Source organism: Myotis davidii, unplaced genomic scaffold (genome assembly GCF_000327345.1).
Source record: "Myotis davidii unplaced genomic scaffold, ASM32734v1 scaffold1, whole genome shotgun sequence".
In the NCBI taxonomy this organism is placed as follows: Eukaryota; Metazoa; Chordata; class Mammalia; order Chiroptera; family Vespertilionidae; genus Myotis; species Myotis davidii.
Window position 1 is genome coordinate 9,081,869 of NW_006294681.1, and position 17,554 is coordinate 9,099,422.

The 17,554-nt window shown below is 37.9% G+C and overlaps 1 protein-coding gene across 1 annotated transcript in view; it reads right to left on the reverse strand.

Moving 5' to 3' along the window:
• Positions 1 to 17,554, reverse strand: part of COL14A1 (collagen type XIV alpha 1) — a 188,524-nt gene that overhangs the window by 93,285 nt on the left and 77,685 nt on the right. Inside the window, exons 21-25 of the mRNA XM_015567409.1 lie at positions 16,815 to 16,937; positions 15,789 to 15,938; positions 12,893 to 13,009; positions 6,925 to 7,071; positions 3,132 to 3,188 (exon numbers count right to left, since the gene is read on the reverse strand). Coding sequence (XP_015422895.1) covers positions 3,132 to 3,188; positions 6,925 to 7,071; positions 12,893 to 13,009; positions 15,789 to 15,938; positions 16,815 to 16,937 — 594 coding nt within the window. The remainder of the gene's footprint in view (positions 1 to 3,131; positions 3,189 to 6,924; positions 7,072 to 12,892; positions 13,010 to 15,788; positions 15,939 to 16,814; positions 16,938 to 17,554) is intronic.

Sequence of the window (17,554 nt, forward strand, 5' to 3'; positions counted from 1 at the left end):
CCCTCTCATTTTTAGATCACTGTAGTTGACTATTTTATGATTAAACGATTTACTCTTCAATAATAATCTGAATCTTCTAAGCTTAGGTGAGTTATACACAAATATTCTTTGAGATAATGTGCCTTTCCCCTTTCTTTGGAAAAAAAAACACCTTCACTTGGTTTTATTTTATTAAGTGCAATGTTATTCCCTTAAAGCTATTTATAATGTAAAATAAACTATCTCCAAGTGAGGTAATACTCCAGAAACAATAAGGATATGGTGAGGTTGCTCTCATGAGTTCTGTGATTTGTAAAATTGTACAATTTTATGGTTTGAGTTTAAAGCTGAAAGGGACACAAGATCTGCTAATAATAGGCTTCTAAAGGAAAACCTGGTCCTCTGTTTCCAAGGAAAGATGGAAACTAGATTAGGTTTCACCTTCAAAATGAAAGCAAAATCTATTTGAATAGATAATCAAAATGAAAAATGAATAAGTCAAAGAAAATACATCAAAATGCATGAGGAAATTACGCCTGGGAGAGGAAATTGTGTTTTTAATTGTCTTCTGTATACTCTTTTTTTTTTAAAAAATATATATATATTTTATTGATTTTTTACAGAGAGGAAGAGAGAGAGATAGAGAGTTAGAAACATGGATGAGAGAGAAACATCGATCAGCTGTCTCCTGCACACCTCCTACTGGGGATGTGTCGGCAACCAAGATACATGCCCCTGACCAGAATTGAACCTGGGACTCTTCAGTCCGCAGGCCGACACTCTATCCATTGAGCCAAACCAGTTAGGGTGTCTTGTGTATACTCTTTCGTACTTATTAACATTTGTTTAATAAATACTCAGTATTACTTTAACAGTAAAAATTTACAGGCTTTTTAATTGAACACACTCAGTACAAACAGAGCCTAAGATGAATAATGCGTTAAGAAGCAAAAGCCCACTATCTAAAACCATCCTAAAAAAAAAAACTTCAGGAGCAAGTTCTCTGCATTGTCAATCCTTATTTTCACAGATCCTGCATACATCTTCCATGAGCATTCATGAATGTTTACTGAATGATAACCATGTTCAGCTACAAATAAAAATACTCTCACCTCAGAGAATTTTGATATTTGCACATCAGAAATGTCTAAATAGTAAATTTATCAATGAGGATTCTGCTTTCAGTTCCCGTAGTGAAAATAATCACAGCTACTAAGACTAGAGAAGGCTACAACTGAAGACAGAAGGAAGATTCCAGCACGCTAGATAGAGCAAATAGCATTAGATGATGCAGGACAGGATAAGACATGTACGGGAACCCTGAGCTGCACCGATGTTGCTGTTACTGTCTTACAGTTGACAGGTTGGAAGAGATGAATTTTAAGGTCTCTTCCACATCTAAAAGCCAATAAAAGTCAATGAGTAAAACGATTCAACATTTAAAAGAATGCGGTCACTGCATATTACTAATATGGAAAAATGTTAGACATTAATTATTATGTGAAATGAAGTGAGTCACTGACTCTAAGGTATGATCCCATTTGCGAAACATAGAGGAATTATATCTGTCTGATATATGCATCTATAAGACATATACCTACATATTATATTGATATATGTCCGTATACGTAGCAGGTAGACTTTCTGGAAGGAGAACAAACTGGTACAAATGAGTATTTGGGAAGTGCTCTTCTCCCATTTATTTTCCTAACATTATCTGGGAAATGAGTTCACCAAATAGGTTGATCACTGGGATGCGAGGATGGATGCTGACCTTTACTAGAGGTTCTCATTGCCTCTTTGTTTCCCTGACACATAAACTCTCCAGCCTGTGACCCCACTGACTTTAAGCTGCTGTGAGACAGGAACAACTTAGTTTTCATTGTATCCCTGGTACATAACAGGTACTTTAAAATACATGATGAAAGGAAGAACTCTTCCAAAACAACCTTCCAACTACATGTTCCACCTTTATCCTCTCCTCCCCCAAACCCTCTTGTCCATTGCACCAAGGTTATTTTTCTCAAACTCTGATTTCCTCAGGTCAGCCCCCCTCCATAAAACTTCTCATGGCACACAATTTCCTTCTGGGTAAAGCTCACACTCCTTATTCTGCAACACAAACCACTTTGTAACTCTATCTTCACTCTTTTCCATGTGCCGCTCATTGTTTCACAAACACACTGTGTGCTTAGATCATTCCATGACTGAGTGCTCTTCTCCCATTTATTTACCTTTAAGCTCATGCTTCAAAATGTAGATCAAATTTCTCCTCCTCCTTTACAGCCTGCAGTAGCATTAACTGTTTTCATTTCTGGACAACCACAGTATAATCTCCATTTCCAGACTCAGATTCTTGACTGGTCATGATAGGCAAACACCTGTTCTCTTGTAATACTAAGAATAAGCACTCAGCAGCAATCATATATTATTACTGCATTCCAAGTGCCTGGCATGGGAGCTTTGAGAATGACTAGTAGAGTTAAATGTTTACTAATGGGATTTAAAAAATAAACAACCACTTCTGTGTTTGGAAGTTTTTTTTAGAAAGTACCTTAACAGCTCAGATAAGAGGTGATAAGAAACTCTTGTGATGAAGACAGACACTAGAAGAGCCATTTCAGAGGTAAACCAGGGAATTATTACCCTGTCTACAGAATTATAAACTAGATTCTCACTCACAAAATTACATAACTATTCTTTGATGAACATTCACTACTCTGCTATTTTCAATGAAATAAACATACTGCAATTTTGTTCGAAAATCTGTAATTACATGGATATTTATCTATTTTTTTAAATTCAATATATTTGATATATGATAGTGTATAAACTTAAGGTGTACAACATGTTAAGTGGATACATTTACTAGTACATACTGTAATATGGGTGCCACTATAGGGATATTTAGTAACTCTATCACATTACATAGTTATTGTACAATGTTGTCATCAATGTTCATTATATTATGCATTACAGATGCATGTATTATCTACTATTGGTTGCAAGTTTGTACCCTATCAGGATTTGATAAGCATTTGTTTTAAGGAGAAAATATATTTTAGGAATACCTTGGTTTTTAAATGATCAAATGAACAAAGCCAACAAAATCTTAAACCTAAAATCACATCATTATTGTATTATTCTTTTACCTTCTTTTGCTGGTGGAATGGTTGGAGGAAAAGTAGGTGGTTGAGTAGGAAGCGATTCTGTAGAGAGGAAGAAAGAGCATCAATTAGCCATCTCATCTGTGGCGAAGAGAGGGAGGTCATGGAATAATAATTCTTCAGGGGACTCAATGACTGGGACAAATCTCTTCTTAGAGAATTTAGTGGCTGCTATAAGTTAGCCACAGCCTGTGAAAACTGTCTCCATCCATCCCCTCAACCTTAGAAAGAAGGCTTGAAATGCCATTTCGCCATAGTTCAATTTACACAGCAGGAGTCGATACAATCAAACTGTCAACTACAAAGTGATTCTAATGTTGATTTAAGGCAGGAATCCTGCCAACCTATTTCACATTAGTCTCTGGCTTCTTTCACACATGTAAACATCATTTCCATTCTGCCTAAGCAAGGACTGACCATCAATCCTTGTTCATTAGCACTTTCTCCCTTCTCATTCTGCATCCCCATGATGTGGTCCCCAGTGGAATCTGATTCACTCTCTATTCTACCCAGACTGCTTTTGGAAAACTTTCAGTTCTGAGGACCAAATGGCAGGACATCAGGAGACCACAGGTCAGTTCAACCTGGATGATGAGGGATGACAAGTCCATGTAACATGTGGAGGTGTAGTTTTGGTTAACAGACCTGGTGACAGTTCATCAGAGGAGTGACTATCATACCAGGACAAATCACCAGGAAGTTATGGCATCATCAGGCAAGCATCCTAAATATTATTTTTATGTGTTCTTTTCTATCTTGTTTGATGCTAAAAATTTAAGAAAGACTGAGAAAATTCTTATTTCCCCAGTTTAATATGTGGTAAAATCTTCAATTAATCATAGCCATTAGCAGAAGGAGATGTTCAGCTAAGGGAGACAGTAAGTGCCAAGTGGCTGGAAGGATCTGAGCTCAGGCAGACTGGTTATTTGCCGGGAATGTTGTAAAGGGAATTCCTTCACTGGCAGGAAGTTTGGAAGAGATGAATTTTAAGGTCTTTTCCAAATCTAAGAGCCAATAAAATAAATCTGAGTAAAATGATTCAACATTTAAAAGAATGAGGTCACTGTATAATACAGATATGGAAAAATGTTAAACATTATTATGTGAAATGAAGGAAGTCACTGAATGAAGCAAGTATGATCCCTTTGTGAAACATTAAAAAAATTTATCTGTCTGATATATTTATCAGGTACATATCTATATATTTATATTGAGATATATATATATCAGGTAGACTTTCTTAAAGGAGACCAAACTGATACAAATAGTTATTTAGAAGGAAGAATGAAGAAATAAGGAGGTTGACAATACACTTTATACCTTCTGTTGCATTAGTATGAATATATATCCCTGTTGTCTTTTAAAGGCAACTTTTGAAGCTAAAACGTTTCAAAAGTTAAAGAGAGAGAAACCTTAACACGAAAATTAGGATTGCAAAGCTTTCTTTAAAGCACCACATAATGCTATTAAAGCCAGATTTATTTATCTTAAAATCTGTGGAAGCAAGATGTATGCATTTTTTTTTTAAATGAGGAAAACGGAGGCATATCTGAAGTTCAGTCAATAAATCAAGAGCAAATCAATGGGAGGCTATGGCGGACAGATCAATATGTTTGAGCAGAACATCTGGCCAAAGAATCCCTTGGGTAGGAAGAACAATAAACTGGTGATGCGTGTTTATACTCTCTATGTGGCATACAGATGGCCCCTGTCTCCAAGCATATGAGGGGCTGTCACATAGAAGAAGGAGCGGTCCTGATCTACGTGGCTTCAGATTGCACTGGAGCCAGTGCGTGGAAGCTGCAAAAAAACAGATGTCCCCAACATAAGGAAAACATTTACATCAACCAGAGCTGTTCAATTTAACCCTCAGTTGGTAGTGAAGAGTCGTGGGGTTAGTATTAGGGGAAGGAAAGTAGATCCGGGGTCACAAACTGAAATGTTTTCAGAGGTCAGGCAAATAATGAATATGAGCAAAGAACTAGCCCAAACATTAAACAGTAACAACTTGAGATCACAGACACTGTCTAAAAGAGACAGCAGTTACTGATTCCAGCATATAGGCACTATGAGGGTAAGTGTGTCCTGTGTTGTCAGAGCTTTTGAATTTTTAAAACACTTTAAAAAGTTTTTTTTTCACAAAAACAAAACATGTCTGACCCCATGGCCATCACTTTGTGATCTCCAAGTGATGACAGAAAGTATTTGTTCAATAAGATACAAACTGAAAGCTTCTCAACACATTCTCTTTTACTGGATCTTCACCACCACCACTGGGCTAAGAGAGTAGCTATTTAATTTTACTGATGAGCAAAAAAAAAAGCCCAGTGACACTGAATTGCCTAAGGCCACAATACTTGAAAGGGCCCCAACTGAGCCTCTTTGATGCTAAATCCAGTGCACTACCAGGGTTCTGATAAGTTTAAAATTATATGATCCTCTATCCATAAAATAGAATTCTAATCAGCAATAAAAAGAAACAAACCTCTGATACATTCTACAGTGTGGCTAAACCTCAAAAACATATGCTAAAATTAAAAAAAAACCCCACAAACATATGCTAAGTGAAAAATGCCAAATGCAAAAGGTTACATACTATATATTCCCATTTATAGGAAATGTCTAGAAAAGGCCAATATACTATGAGAAAAGAAAGTAAATTGCCTGGGGCTGAAGAGGGGACTGGGGATTGACTGAACAGACATGAAAGATATCTTTGAGTTGGTAAAACGTCTCAAAGTTGGATTGTAGTGATGGCTGTTCAACTCTTTGTATTAAAAAGTATTGAATTGGACATTTAAAACCGGTGAATTTTATGTATTGATATACATATACCTCAAATACAGGTGTAATATAATGTTGAATATTTCAGTTATAAAAATCTTTGTATTAGAAAAAATAGATGATTCCATTTATTAAACATTGTCTTTCTGTGTTTGAAAGCCACACATTGATGATTTCTTTCCACATGTCCCAGATCAACTGAAAGACTGATCTATTGCCAGTAGAAAAAAAGTGTCACACAGATGACAGAGGGGCTTCCAAGGAAAGCCCACTGCCCACCACCTCTTCCGACACAGATCTTCAGGGATTTTGAGTTTAAGTTCAAGATTCCAAGTTAAGCACACAAATGTCCCCTAGAATTCACTGCAGTTCAAGTCATTTTAATGCCTGTGGCCTCTAGGTCAGGAACCCTTGATTAGAAGCCATTCCAAGAAGCTGACACCCTCCTTGCTCTTTAGAACATGTAAAAAGTGCTTTGTTTTAATTTTATACTTTGCTTTTCCCTTCAGTGCATCAGATCTGCAGCCAACTTGGAAAAAGTACAAGAGCCTCTTAAGTAGGCAATAACTCTAGGGTCAGTCAATTGGAACATGTTGGCTCCATGCCCACCCACATGGCTGTGGTAACACGCCATTGTTTTAATGTCAGGACCCGGTCCTTAAACTTCATTTCACACTCCACATACCACAAGTGTTCCTTATGGGTATAGATCACAATATAAGTCATTGTTTCAAGCACTTTGCCATCATATGGCCTTCTAATTCCTTGTGAAGTGTACGGAGGATGGGGAAATACCATACAGAGGCATCAATGGGCCACATGCAGTGAATTCTGAGCCTGGCTAGGAGGAATAAAACTTGTATTACAGATATCCCTGGGCAGAAATAGCTAATATTCTTCTAAATGGAATAAAGTTGTTTTTTTTTTAACCCAAACAGGATGCCTAAAAGCTATGCGTGGAGATGGGGATCAGGAGAGAAGGCACTAGACTTACGTGTTTTTCCCATTATGCTCACACTGGGCCCCTCAGTCTCCTGAAGCTTTGTGTGAACGCTGATTTTATATTGTGAATCGGGCTGAAGTCCATAGAAGCAATGCCTGCTGGTCCCTCCACCCACAGTGGATTCTTGCTTCTGTGTATCTATAATAAAAACAAAACGCATGAACGTGACGTTTTAAAAAACAGCCCACCATAGGTGATGTGCTTCTAAAATGCTTAATAGGCCTGGCCTGATCAGATAGCTCTAGCATGAATTATACTTGTTTGAGGAATTCTCTATTTATATAAAAGGCTAATATGCAAAGTGTCCCCTTGGGAGTTTGACCGGGAAAATGGGAGTTCCATTGCTTGCCATGACATGTGCTGACCACCAGAGGGTAGCGCAGAACATGGTGGGCGACCAGCGGTGGCCACAGGGCACTGAGAGAGTGAAGGAAGGAGTGAGGGAGGCAGGGAGGCAGGAGGCAGGGAGGTGTGAGGCAGGAGCGAGGGAACCTGATAGGCCCTGATTGCCAGCCAGGCCCTAGGAACCCTACTCATGCCTGGATTTTGTGCACCGGGCCTCTAGTATCATATAATTGGTTTTTTTGTTGTTGTTGTTGTTTTTTAAAGAATCATTGTATCACACAAATTTCCATTTATGTGATTTTCCCTCTAGAACAATTATGCAAATTTCCCCCTAGAATGATTTTCATCTGATCCTTAAGTCATATCCATCTAGCCAAAGCTTTACATAGCTTTATTTCTAGAAATTCAAAAACCAGTGTTAAAAATATATTTGAGACACCTGGGGAATGGAAGCATCTATGTCATAATGTCCCAGCAGAGTGTCCTGGGTCCTGCATGTTCTCTGGTTGGGGATCTCAGTAACTACTCATAGGACATTAACTACATCACACATATTATTTAGTGGTTAAAAAAACTCCTTCAAAATTTTATCTGCAGCTTATTAAATATAAAGAAAAGAGAGAAAACATAAAAACAGACCAGTTGCTTTTTTAAGTTCAAAATGCAAAAATGTTAAATACTTATTTTTTTCCTACTTTGAAAGGATAATACCTGTTAAATTTCAATCTATATTTTAACATATAGGAATAAAACATATATATTACAATATACATTTGTCAGAATAAACATAACATGTGTTATTTAAATGTCAATGGATAAATCCTGATTTTTAAAAATATAAACTAAAGCCTTTTGTTCAGTGAAATTTAAAACTTATTTTTATAACTGTACATATTAAAGAGTATCAAAGTGAACTTTGTAATATAATCTTTAGTAATACATTTGTTCAGAATGAATTAAAGTCTACTTCAATAATTTCTTTATCATGCACTTTACAAAATGATGAAATAAAAACATTATTGAGGTGTTTGTGAGGTTATATACTGCTATGAAAGGAGTTTGATAGCAAGGAAATGTTAGTAACCCTGTGCTCTGCTTTACTGGTTCCAAGTTCAGTCTGGCTCAGCACCCCGCTAAAGCTGCCTCTTTCTAACCCTTAACCACAACTTTGGAGCCTCTTGCAAGCTACTGTGAGCCACCTGTAATGCAAACATTTCCTAAACCCTATGCATGAATCATGTTCATCTATCGCCATAGGAGTTTCCAGGGACTCTCCTGGAATCAATTCTAGAAATGTGCTCTTCTGTCATCTCCTCTATTTCTTGTGACTACCCATGCACTCTACAGACCCTTGACAATAAGAATATAAATGGGTTTTACTGCTCAAAAAAAAATCTACAAATCTTTGGAAAACTGGAACAGTCACTGTAAAATTAATGGGAAACAGTATGGTTTGATTCCCAATACTAACAAAGAGGGGTTACATGAATGGGGGTGTATCCATGTTGCTTTTGGCATGTGTGATTCATGTCTAATGGCTTTGCCCTAAAGGAAAACATTTAAACTGATCAAATGATGACTAATTTCCTCAACCCCATGTGCCAAAAGCGGGGAGTTCATTTATTTTTTGGAACAGGGAGAAAAAATTCTGTCTTTGTGCATTCATTCTTGTGAAGCATGCTCTGGGTTGTAGTCATGCTGATAATGATGCCATAATTTGACTCACCAAAATGTCCTAAGAGTAGTTACTGAGATCCCCCAACCAAAGAATATGCAGGATCCAGATACTCTGCTGGAACTTTATGATATAAATGCTCCCATTCCATAGGTGTCTCAAATACCCTGATCCCCCATCATAACGTTACAGCTTCAGAAAGTTTAATCTTGATCTGGAAACAGCCAAGTGCCCATCAATAGATGAGAGGATAAAAAAAGCTGTGGTACATTTACACAATGGAATACTATGCAGCAGTAAAAAAGAAGGATCTCTTACCCTTTGAGATAGTCTGGGTAAACCTGGAGACTATCATGCCAAGCGAATTAAGCCAGTTAGAGAAAACAAATATCACACGATCTTACTTATAAGTGGAATCTGATGAACAAAATAGGTCCAGAGGTATGAATGCATGAGACAGAAAAACAGATCGCAGTGAAGGAGAGAGGGTTAAAGGGAAGGGGGACAGAGATCAACCAAAGAACATTTATGGCATAAAGCATGGACACAGACAATAGCATGGAGAAGGCCTGGGGTGGGGTGGGAGTGGGGTGGAGCGGAGCTAAATGGGAGAAAATGAGAGACATCTATAATACTGTCAACAATAAAATAAAATTTATTTAAAAAGTTTAATCTTGAGAGTAGGTTGCATTTCATGACCCCACCCCCTTTTTTTAAGGTAGGCTCTCCATTATGCTTCGATTCTCTCTCTTTGTAAAAAAGGGAAAATTGACATTTCAACACCTATACATAGAAGACAAATTGAGCATCCTTTGAAACTTTTTTTTTTTTAAACAGAGAGAAAAGAAATTCACCGAGTTATGGAGATGAGGGAGGGAATATAGCATTTGGGCCCATGTCATGTGTAAATACATGAACTTGAAGGGAAATGTTATGCTGAGCCTCAGATGCAAAGTCAAACTCAAAACAGCTGGAGAGAGACAGAACTCCAGAGCATCCACAGAACTAAAGGAGGCTCTCATGGGGTTCTGATTTACCCAAGACCAAACGTCTCTGTCTTTGGTCTATGCTACTACGAACCAAAAGCCTACAATTTAATTTGGCAAGTGAAGGACTGACTCAAAGCAGATTTTATTTCAGTCTCTCCTGAAAGGACCTTATCCTTCTGGTACTCTTCTTTTTGGGATGTGTCTTGGCTATGTAAAATGTAACAATATTTACATGGGAAGAGGACATCTGTATTTTCTCATGTCTTGCATCTAATCCCTCTTTATTTGAATCCATTCTTCCCCAGTCTTGGCCTTTATGATTTGGGAAGGACAGGGAAACAACCCCTCTCTCCCTCCAAAAAAAAAGGGGGGGGGTGGAAGTCAACTAGATCCGATCCGTCAATTTATTTCATGATCTTGAATTCAATGATGGATTTAGGGGCATCTGACACATATTGGCTCAGTTCCTGGACTGTTGTTAGTTACTGAGAAAGAGTAGCTCTTTTTTTTTTTTTTTTTAACAAAGATAGAAGCTGAGAGGATGTCATTCTGGATCTGACTGAGGCCAACTCACAGAATCTGGTTGAGAATGAACTAGATACTAGTGAACTTTGCAGTATATTAGCCAAGAAATCGATCCTTTTGCTTACGTCTCTTTTATCTGCACTTTTGCCATTTACAAACAAACAAACAAACAAACCTGAATGATACAGCCTCGCTACCTTTGCTCACAAAAACCTTGGAAATGTGTATGTATTTCAGGTAAAAACCTCAAAAGAAGTAATTTTAGAGAAACTGAAGCCCAAAGAAGAAAATTAGCCAACAATTATGGTTAGAACAGAGGTCTCTCCACTGACTTCATCCCAAAACATGAGTGCACATGACCAAAGCATAGGGAATATTATTTTTTTTTTTAAAGAAAGAACCTGGAAAAAGTTAACTGTCAAACAATAGGAATTTGCCAGAGGTATTTAGAAATAGGTCAGCCTGGGATAAAGTGTTTCTCCATCACATGGAGGAATCAGGTCTCATTTCTCTCTACTGTTTCTTCTGGGGTACAAACACTAAAGTTTCCGCAAAGGCAATATTTGTAAGCCAAAGGGTGCTATTACAGAGTTAAAACAGCAGGGACTCCAGGACTCATCAGCCCATGGAAGAATGGGCATCTGACCACAAGTCCTTCAATGCAGTGGTCAGGATGATGATCACATTTCTCTGTGAGATAAAGAAACCCAACCTAAAACAAGTTCATAGAGACAGAGAACAGATTAGTGGTTGCTAGATGCAGTGGGTGAAGGGTGGGAGAAATGGGTGAAGAAGGTCAAAAATAAAAAAGAAAGAAACTCAATCTAATTTGTCCCCCACTCCAAAGTAGAAAGACTACTTGACCTAAATTGTGTAAGTTAAAATATTTAAACATAGTCCTCACTGCTATCTCCACATTCACTCCCCACATCCAACACTCCTTTATGAGGTTATTGATTATAGTCTGTTGATGTCCTGCAGGTTAATGATATTCAGTTAGATAACTGGATAAATGAGATGTAGGTTAACTAGGCTCATAAATCTCTCAGCTATAAATGTTGATGAAAAATGAATACTTTTGTTCATTCTTGTTTAATTGAGACTATTGAGTCTCTGTTAAAGAGGCTTCTGGCAGCCTGAAAATTATACCGAAGGAGTACAAGTTAACTTAACTTGAAGATAAGAAGGAAATGTAGACTCCTATTTTTTTGCTAGTAAAGATCCTGGCTTCAGAAAGAGCTTATGGATTACAAGATCAATGTCACCAGGCACATCAATCATATCCTCTGATAAGAATCCCAATGTTATTTTGCAAATAGGCTACACTAAAAGCATTTAGTTAAAAATACATATGGAATTCGCTAATTCCACCAATAAGCCAGTTTTCACATAATTTTATGTAAATCTACATAATTATAATTTTTATGAAAGAAAATAAATAAATCCACAGGAGCCTATGTCCCTTCATGCCAACTTCTTAAATGTTATAAAAAGATAAAAGCATGAGGGGGTAATATGGAAGTGTGATTTTTATACTTAGTATTTTTTAAAGCTTAACAAATTCCAATAAACATCAACCCTTCCATATTAAAATGTGAATTAGGTAGTTGTTTAAAGATATATGAAACATAACTCAAGATTTTATGATTGTTTCACAAGGATTGCATATCTTTCATCTACTCCTGCTTAAGCATCCCATTAATCATATTAAATACAACCACAGAATCCCTGTGACGGTCCTGACTTTCCCTTACTCAATGTTCATTCTAAGTTAAAGTCAGTCACTTATGTTTAGCCCGTGTCAGGCTAAATGAATTCCTACAGGATCACACACAGGGAACCAAGGGATTAGTGGCTTTAATTCAGCCACTAATTGTTGAGACAATGCCTAGGTTGGGGTGGGTAGAATCTCTTCTCATGGTGCTCTTATTCTATTGTGTACCATCTCCTGAATGAGAGTCTGTTGCTCACCAATTACCCCAAAAGTAAAAAAAAAAAAATCACTACGAAAAATATTCCAGTCAAATCTAGATCCCCAATGAGTAACTACCACAATTATAGCACTGATTTGAATGTATGTTAATCCTGGCTATTGGGTTCCTATTACAAATAGAAGCTGACATTTCTCAGGTGCTTAATGTGGGCAAAGCACTATTACAAGTCCTATCTCAGCTTAATCCTCACAGGATACCAGCATATCGGCACTATGGTCCCACCATTAACAGACGAGAAAGTGGAGGTTGGAGAGTTCAATAATTGGCTTAACCAGTCACTTTGACTCCATATCCTGCATGATCCATAACACAATATTGCCTCCTCAATGAGAGGGCTCTGTTCTAATGTTATATGCATGTTGTCCATAGGGACTTTCACAGAGCTAAGTCCTCAGTCCTTGACAAAAACAGATGTGATGAATTGCACTTACCCTGGATGGATTCTATAACTATCCTGTAGGCAGTGGCATGACGGTGCACCTGCCACTGAGCACACAAGCTGGTCATTTGAATCTGGTCTGCTTGAAGATTGGTCACACCCAAAAACACTGTAAGGCAATAGAAACAGAGCTATAGCACACTGCAGACAATGCCACAAATGTCCCCAAGTCTACAGTGAACTTTAACATGATAAAATATGAATTCAAAGTTCCTTAGTGAGAGGTGGGAAGAAACCCATCAACTCACAATACATTTTTTCACTAAAAAATAAGTTTTATGACATGAAAAAGCAGTTGTAAAACATTATATATTTTTTAGTCTGTCATATTTGTAAACAAGAAAGGAAATATTCAGAGGAAAAGGACTAGGTGCAATGGATGCTGAAATTATGGGTGACTTTTAATCTTCCCTTTTTATTTATTTGTTTTCTAAATGTTTAAAAATTAATACACATTACCTTTATAATAAAAATTAAATACAATATGTACTTATCAACCAGTGATAAGAGAGTGAAGGAAGGAGTGAGCCAAAGATAGTGATGGCTTAAATAAAAGGGAAGAGCAAAGTGGACAAAATGGAAGTCTTACTCAAGGGAGAGCAGTTTCATGTGGACTGGCCTTCAAAGCATGATTGAATAAAAATGAGAAAATGTTTGAAAATTTAAAAATAAAAGATTTAACACAGATTCCTATTAATGTATGATGTTAAAAAATGATTCACCAAAAAGTTATGTTGGGAAGCAGTAAGATTATTGTTTTTCTAAGACAGCAGAAGAGTAAGCATATGATGTTTATCATTTAATCCAAGAAGAAAAAGCAAAAAATTAATAATATTTGCTTTCTCTAATGACCTCTGGTGCTCATCCATCTCATTTTTTCTTACTTCTTCCTCTCTCTTAGCTACCTAATAAAATTTTTTAAAAAGCTCAAAATTATTTTTCAAATTGGTGAAGATGATCTTGTCTAATCACAACTTACATCTGTACATCATTCCTGTGTGTTAGATCAGAGAAGATCTATCTTTTTAAGGCCAATTAAAATGCCCTCTGTACCCCCAAGAAAAAAGGAAAAGGACATCAATAATGATTCATATAACCACAATAAATTAAAAAAACAACTGAAATTAATTTAGTTGCCATTGTATGGAGTTTTATTTTGCTTGGGAGAAAGGGGAAAAAACACATAATAAGCTGCTCTCACTTTTACTTTGATGATAGAATATAAAACAATTTAATACTTTGTCTTTTTACATCTATTTGGAATACCCAACATATTTATTAAAGGAGAGAAGATGGATGGAACAGAAGAAAGAGGAAAGCAGACAAAAGGTGGTGGATAGACGGAAACAAAACAGATTAAGGAGAAGAGAGATGGATGAAAGAATCCTAGAGACAGAAAAATGACACAGACAGAAAGGGTAATCTAGAAAAGAACTGGAGATCAACTGGAGGAGAGGAGAGGGAGAGGTTGGGAGGGGAGGGAGAGGCAGAAATGCACAGGGGCTTTAAGGCATTTCTGAGGAAGGACTGTAGGGTTACTATAACAGCACAACAGGAAATGCCTTGGTTAAGGCAGTGCCCAGAAGAATAGCACTTGAACAGCCAAGTACAAGATCAGGACCACAGTCCAAAGTCTTGCCAAATCTCTTCAAGACAGAGACTATTTCCTGTGAGATTAAATTGACTCTGTATCTAGCCCATACGATTTGAAGATACTCCATAAAAGAGTTGCCTTTCAGTGGCCAAATATAGGTGTCTTGATATCTGTTAAAATATATACCCCATTCTTGCACAATTCCATGTATCCGTTCAATTGATTAGAGATGAGCATGAGCTAGGAGCCAAGGGCATAAAGCACAATTACTACAATAGTAATGGTAGTTGTTAACTGAGCACTTGCCATATGGTAGACGCTTCTAATATGTTATCTGTTTAATCTTCACAATCAGCCTGTACATGGTTATTATGATCTTCATTATAGCGTGGAGAAAACTTGGGCCCAGAGAAGCTAAGTAATTTGCTCAAGGCCATAGCTAACAAGTAGCAGATTTAAGGCTCAGACTTTTGATCACATCGTGACTGTCACTCTCAAGGGTGGGGCCATGCACTCAGGATGAATTTCATTAACCTGTAGCCAAACCATTTTTATGTTGGACTTTTTTGTATTATCTTTAATGTGTATTAAAAATATTGGTCTTCTGTTTAGAGTAATTATGTGGGTTTTGAAAAGTATTTAAGTAAAAAAAACCAAAAAACTGTACATTGACTTAAAGAAATCTATCAAACAGATGGTGGGGAAGTACACCAAACATCAGCAATACGGAACAAACACACTGGAGTTTGGAAACACTGCATTATGCCACGGATGTCTGGGTTGCATATGCCAATGAGAAGTCCCAGATGGTGGGACAGCATGAAAACCCTCAAAAGGTGGAGAAGGAAGTCCTTAGACTGTCTTTTAGGCATTGTGTGTGTGTGTGTGTGTGTGTGTGTGTGTGTGTGTGTGTGTGTTAAGGTAGGGAGTAATGAAAGTTTTGAGAAAAGGTAATTTCCCCCCTGGACCAACTTTAACTGGCTTGGCTGTATCATGCTACACGCTACTTGGAAAATTTCACCTAATTTGAACAATGCCAACAAAGACTTTCCAGAAGGAAATCCTATCCGCCACCATCAAGTCCAGTTGAACGCCAGGCTCTGACAGTCCGCCTGCCAGCCAGGACTCTGAACTAGAGCCCGAGTTAGGAACACACCTTTCTTTCCACGAAACACCATCCAGAAAGAAAAGAAAAAGAAAAACCAGCCACCAAGTTGAAGGAGGAGTTGAGTTACAGTAAAAACAGAGCGGCAAAACCACACATGGGGCTGAGACAACAGGACATGGGCCTTACGTGTTTTCACCACGCCTGTCAGGGCGTCGCTGAAGCCAGAGGCCTGGGAGGCAAATATCTTCACATTGTAGTCCATTCCGCTGAGGAGGTTTGTGATGAGAATGGTGTTAATGTTCGGTCCCACGAACGTTTCCAGGGTTGGGCCGGCAACTGAAAGGAGAAAGAGCGTATTTCGGTTACAACAGAATATGAAAACACGCCTGAAGTGAACGGTACTTAGTCATGGTTTCCTAGTTGCCCAGGATTACACAGCAGCGCTGGGGTTTGAATCCAGGCCCATCCGGCTCTAAGATGGGCACACCTGATGACCATTCTTGGGCTTTCCCAGGGAACTCGTCCTTTTTCTTAAATATAGCTCTTTCTTTAGTGCTCCCTCAAAGAAGCTGGCCCACCTCACACTCCTCCAGCTGCCATACCGTGAGGCCTTCACAGTGGGGCTACCGTGTGGCCACAGGCTCTGGGACACTTGCCCGACTGAAGAAGTTATCCTCAATGGCCCCTTCGCAGACACCCAGTCATTTCCTAGGTAAGGTCATGACACCCAGTCATTTCTTAGGTAAGGTCACAGCTTCATCATTCTGATGATCTCTACACTAACACTAACCATCCTAGAAATGCCTTTTTATTTTCAAGAAAGGTAAGAGACTCTTCCCATTTTTTTTAATAAAAAATATGTTTTTATTGACTTTTACAGAGAGGGGGGATAGAGAAATAGAAATATTGATGAGACAGAAACATCATCAATGGGCTACCTCCTGCATGCCCACTCCTCCCCCCGCCCAGAAGATCAAGCCCACAACCCAGGCATGTGCCCTGACCAGGAATTGAACTGGTGGCCTCTTGGTTCCTGGGTCAATGCTCAACTGTTGAGCTACACCAGCTGGGCAAGACTCTTCCCACTTCTTAAAGCCAAAGGTAAAGCCAAAAATAGATAGAAATATTTTGTCAAAACAAAAATAACTAATATTAAAAGACATGCCAGCTGCCTAATCATGCTAACAATATATGTTTTTAAAGTATACTTACCACTAACAGGTTTGTAGACGATCCTATAGCCCTTTACAGGGGAAGATGGGGGATCCCACGTAATACGCAACCTGTTGTACCATTCTTCTGAGACCTGTAAGTTTTGGGGACCAGATGGTGGCACTGAGCAGGAAAGAAAAGGAAAATCAGGATTTCATGTGGTTTCCATGTTTACAATCCATAGTATTGTTAACAAAATCTGAAATATCTTCCCACAGTGTTAAAAATATTTACAGGTGAAAATACACTAAAACACATGGTGAGAAACCTTTGAGGGGCCACATCTGTTTTGAATATTAAATATATAGGAACTAATTGTGCTTGTGATGAAATGCTTTTATCTGAAGATCAGCAGTTCATTCAATGTCACTTTGGTTTCTTCTTCAGTGAATTTTAAGTAAAATTGAACTGAAAAGTGTTTATTAAAATTTCCATATACATGCCACTCTGTTCCACTATCCAAGTATGTTTGTTGAGCAATATCAAGGGTGAGCACACAATAGTAATGATGGTAATTCTTGGAGGTAAGAGTCTGATGATTTTCTTTTTGCTTTTATCTTCCTACTAGTGGCCTGGTGCATGAATTCATGCACATTGAAAGGAAATTAATTCAAAGAAATATTTTAATATCGCTATTCACCCTTTCTTTATAATAAAACTGTCAACCAAATTCATCTTTGACAATGACAGATGGAAACACACGTGTGCGATTGGTGCCCGCGAGAGCTTTATATGTATCG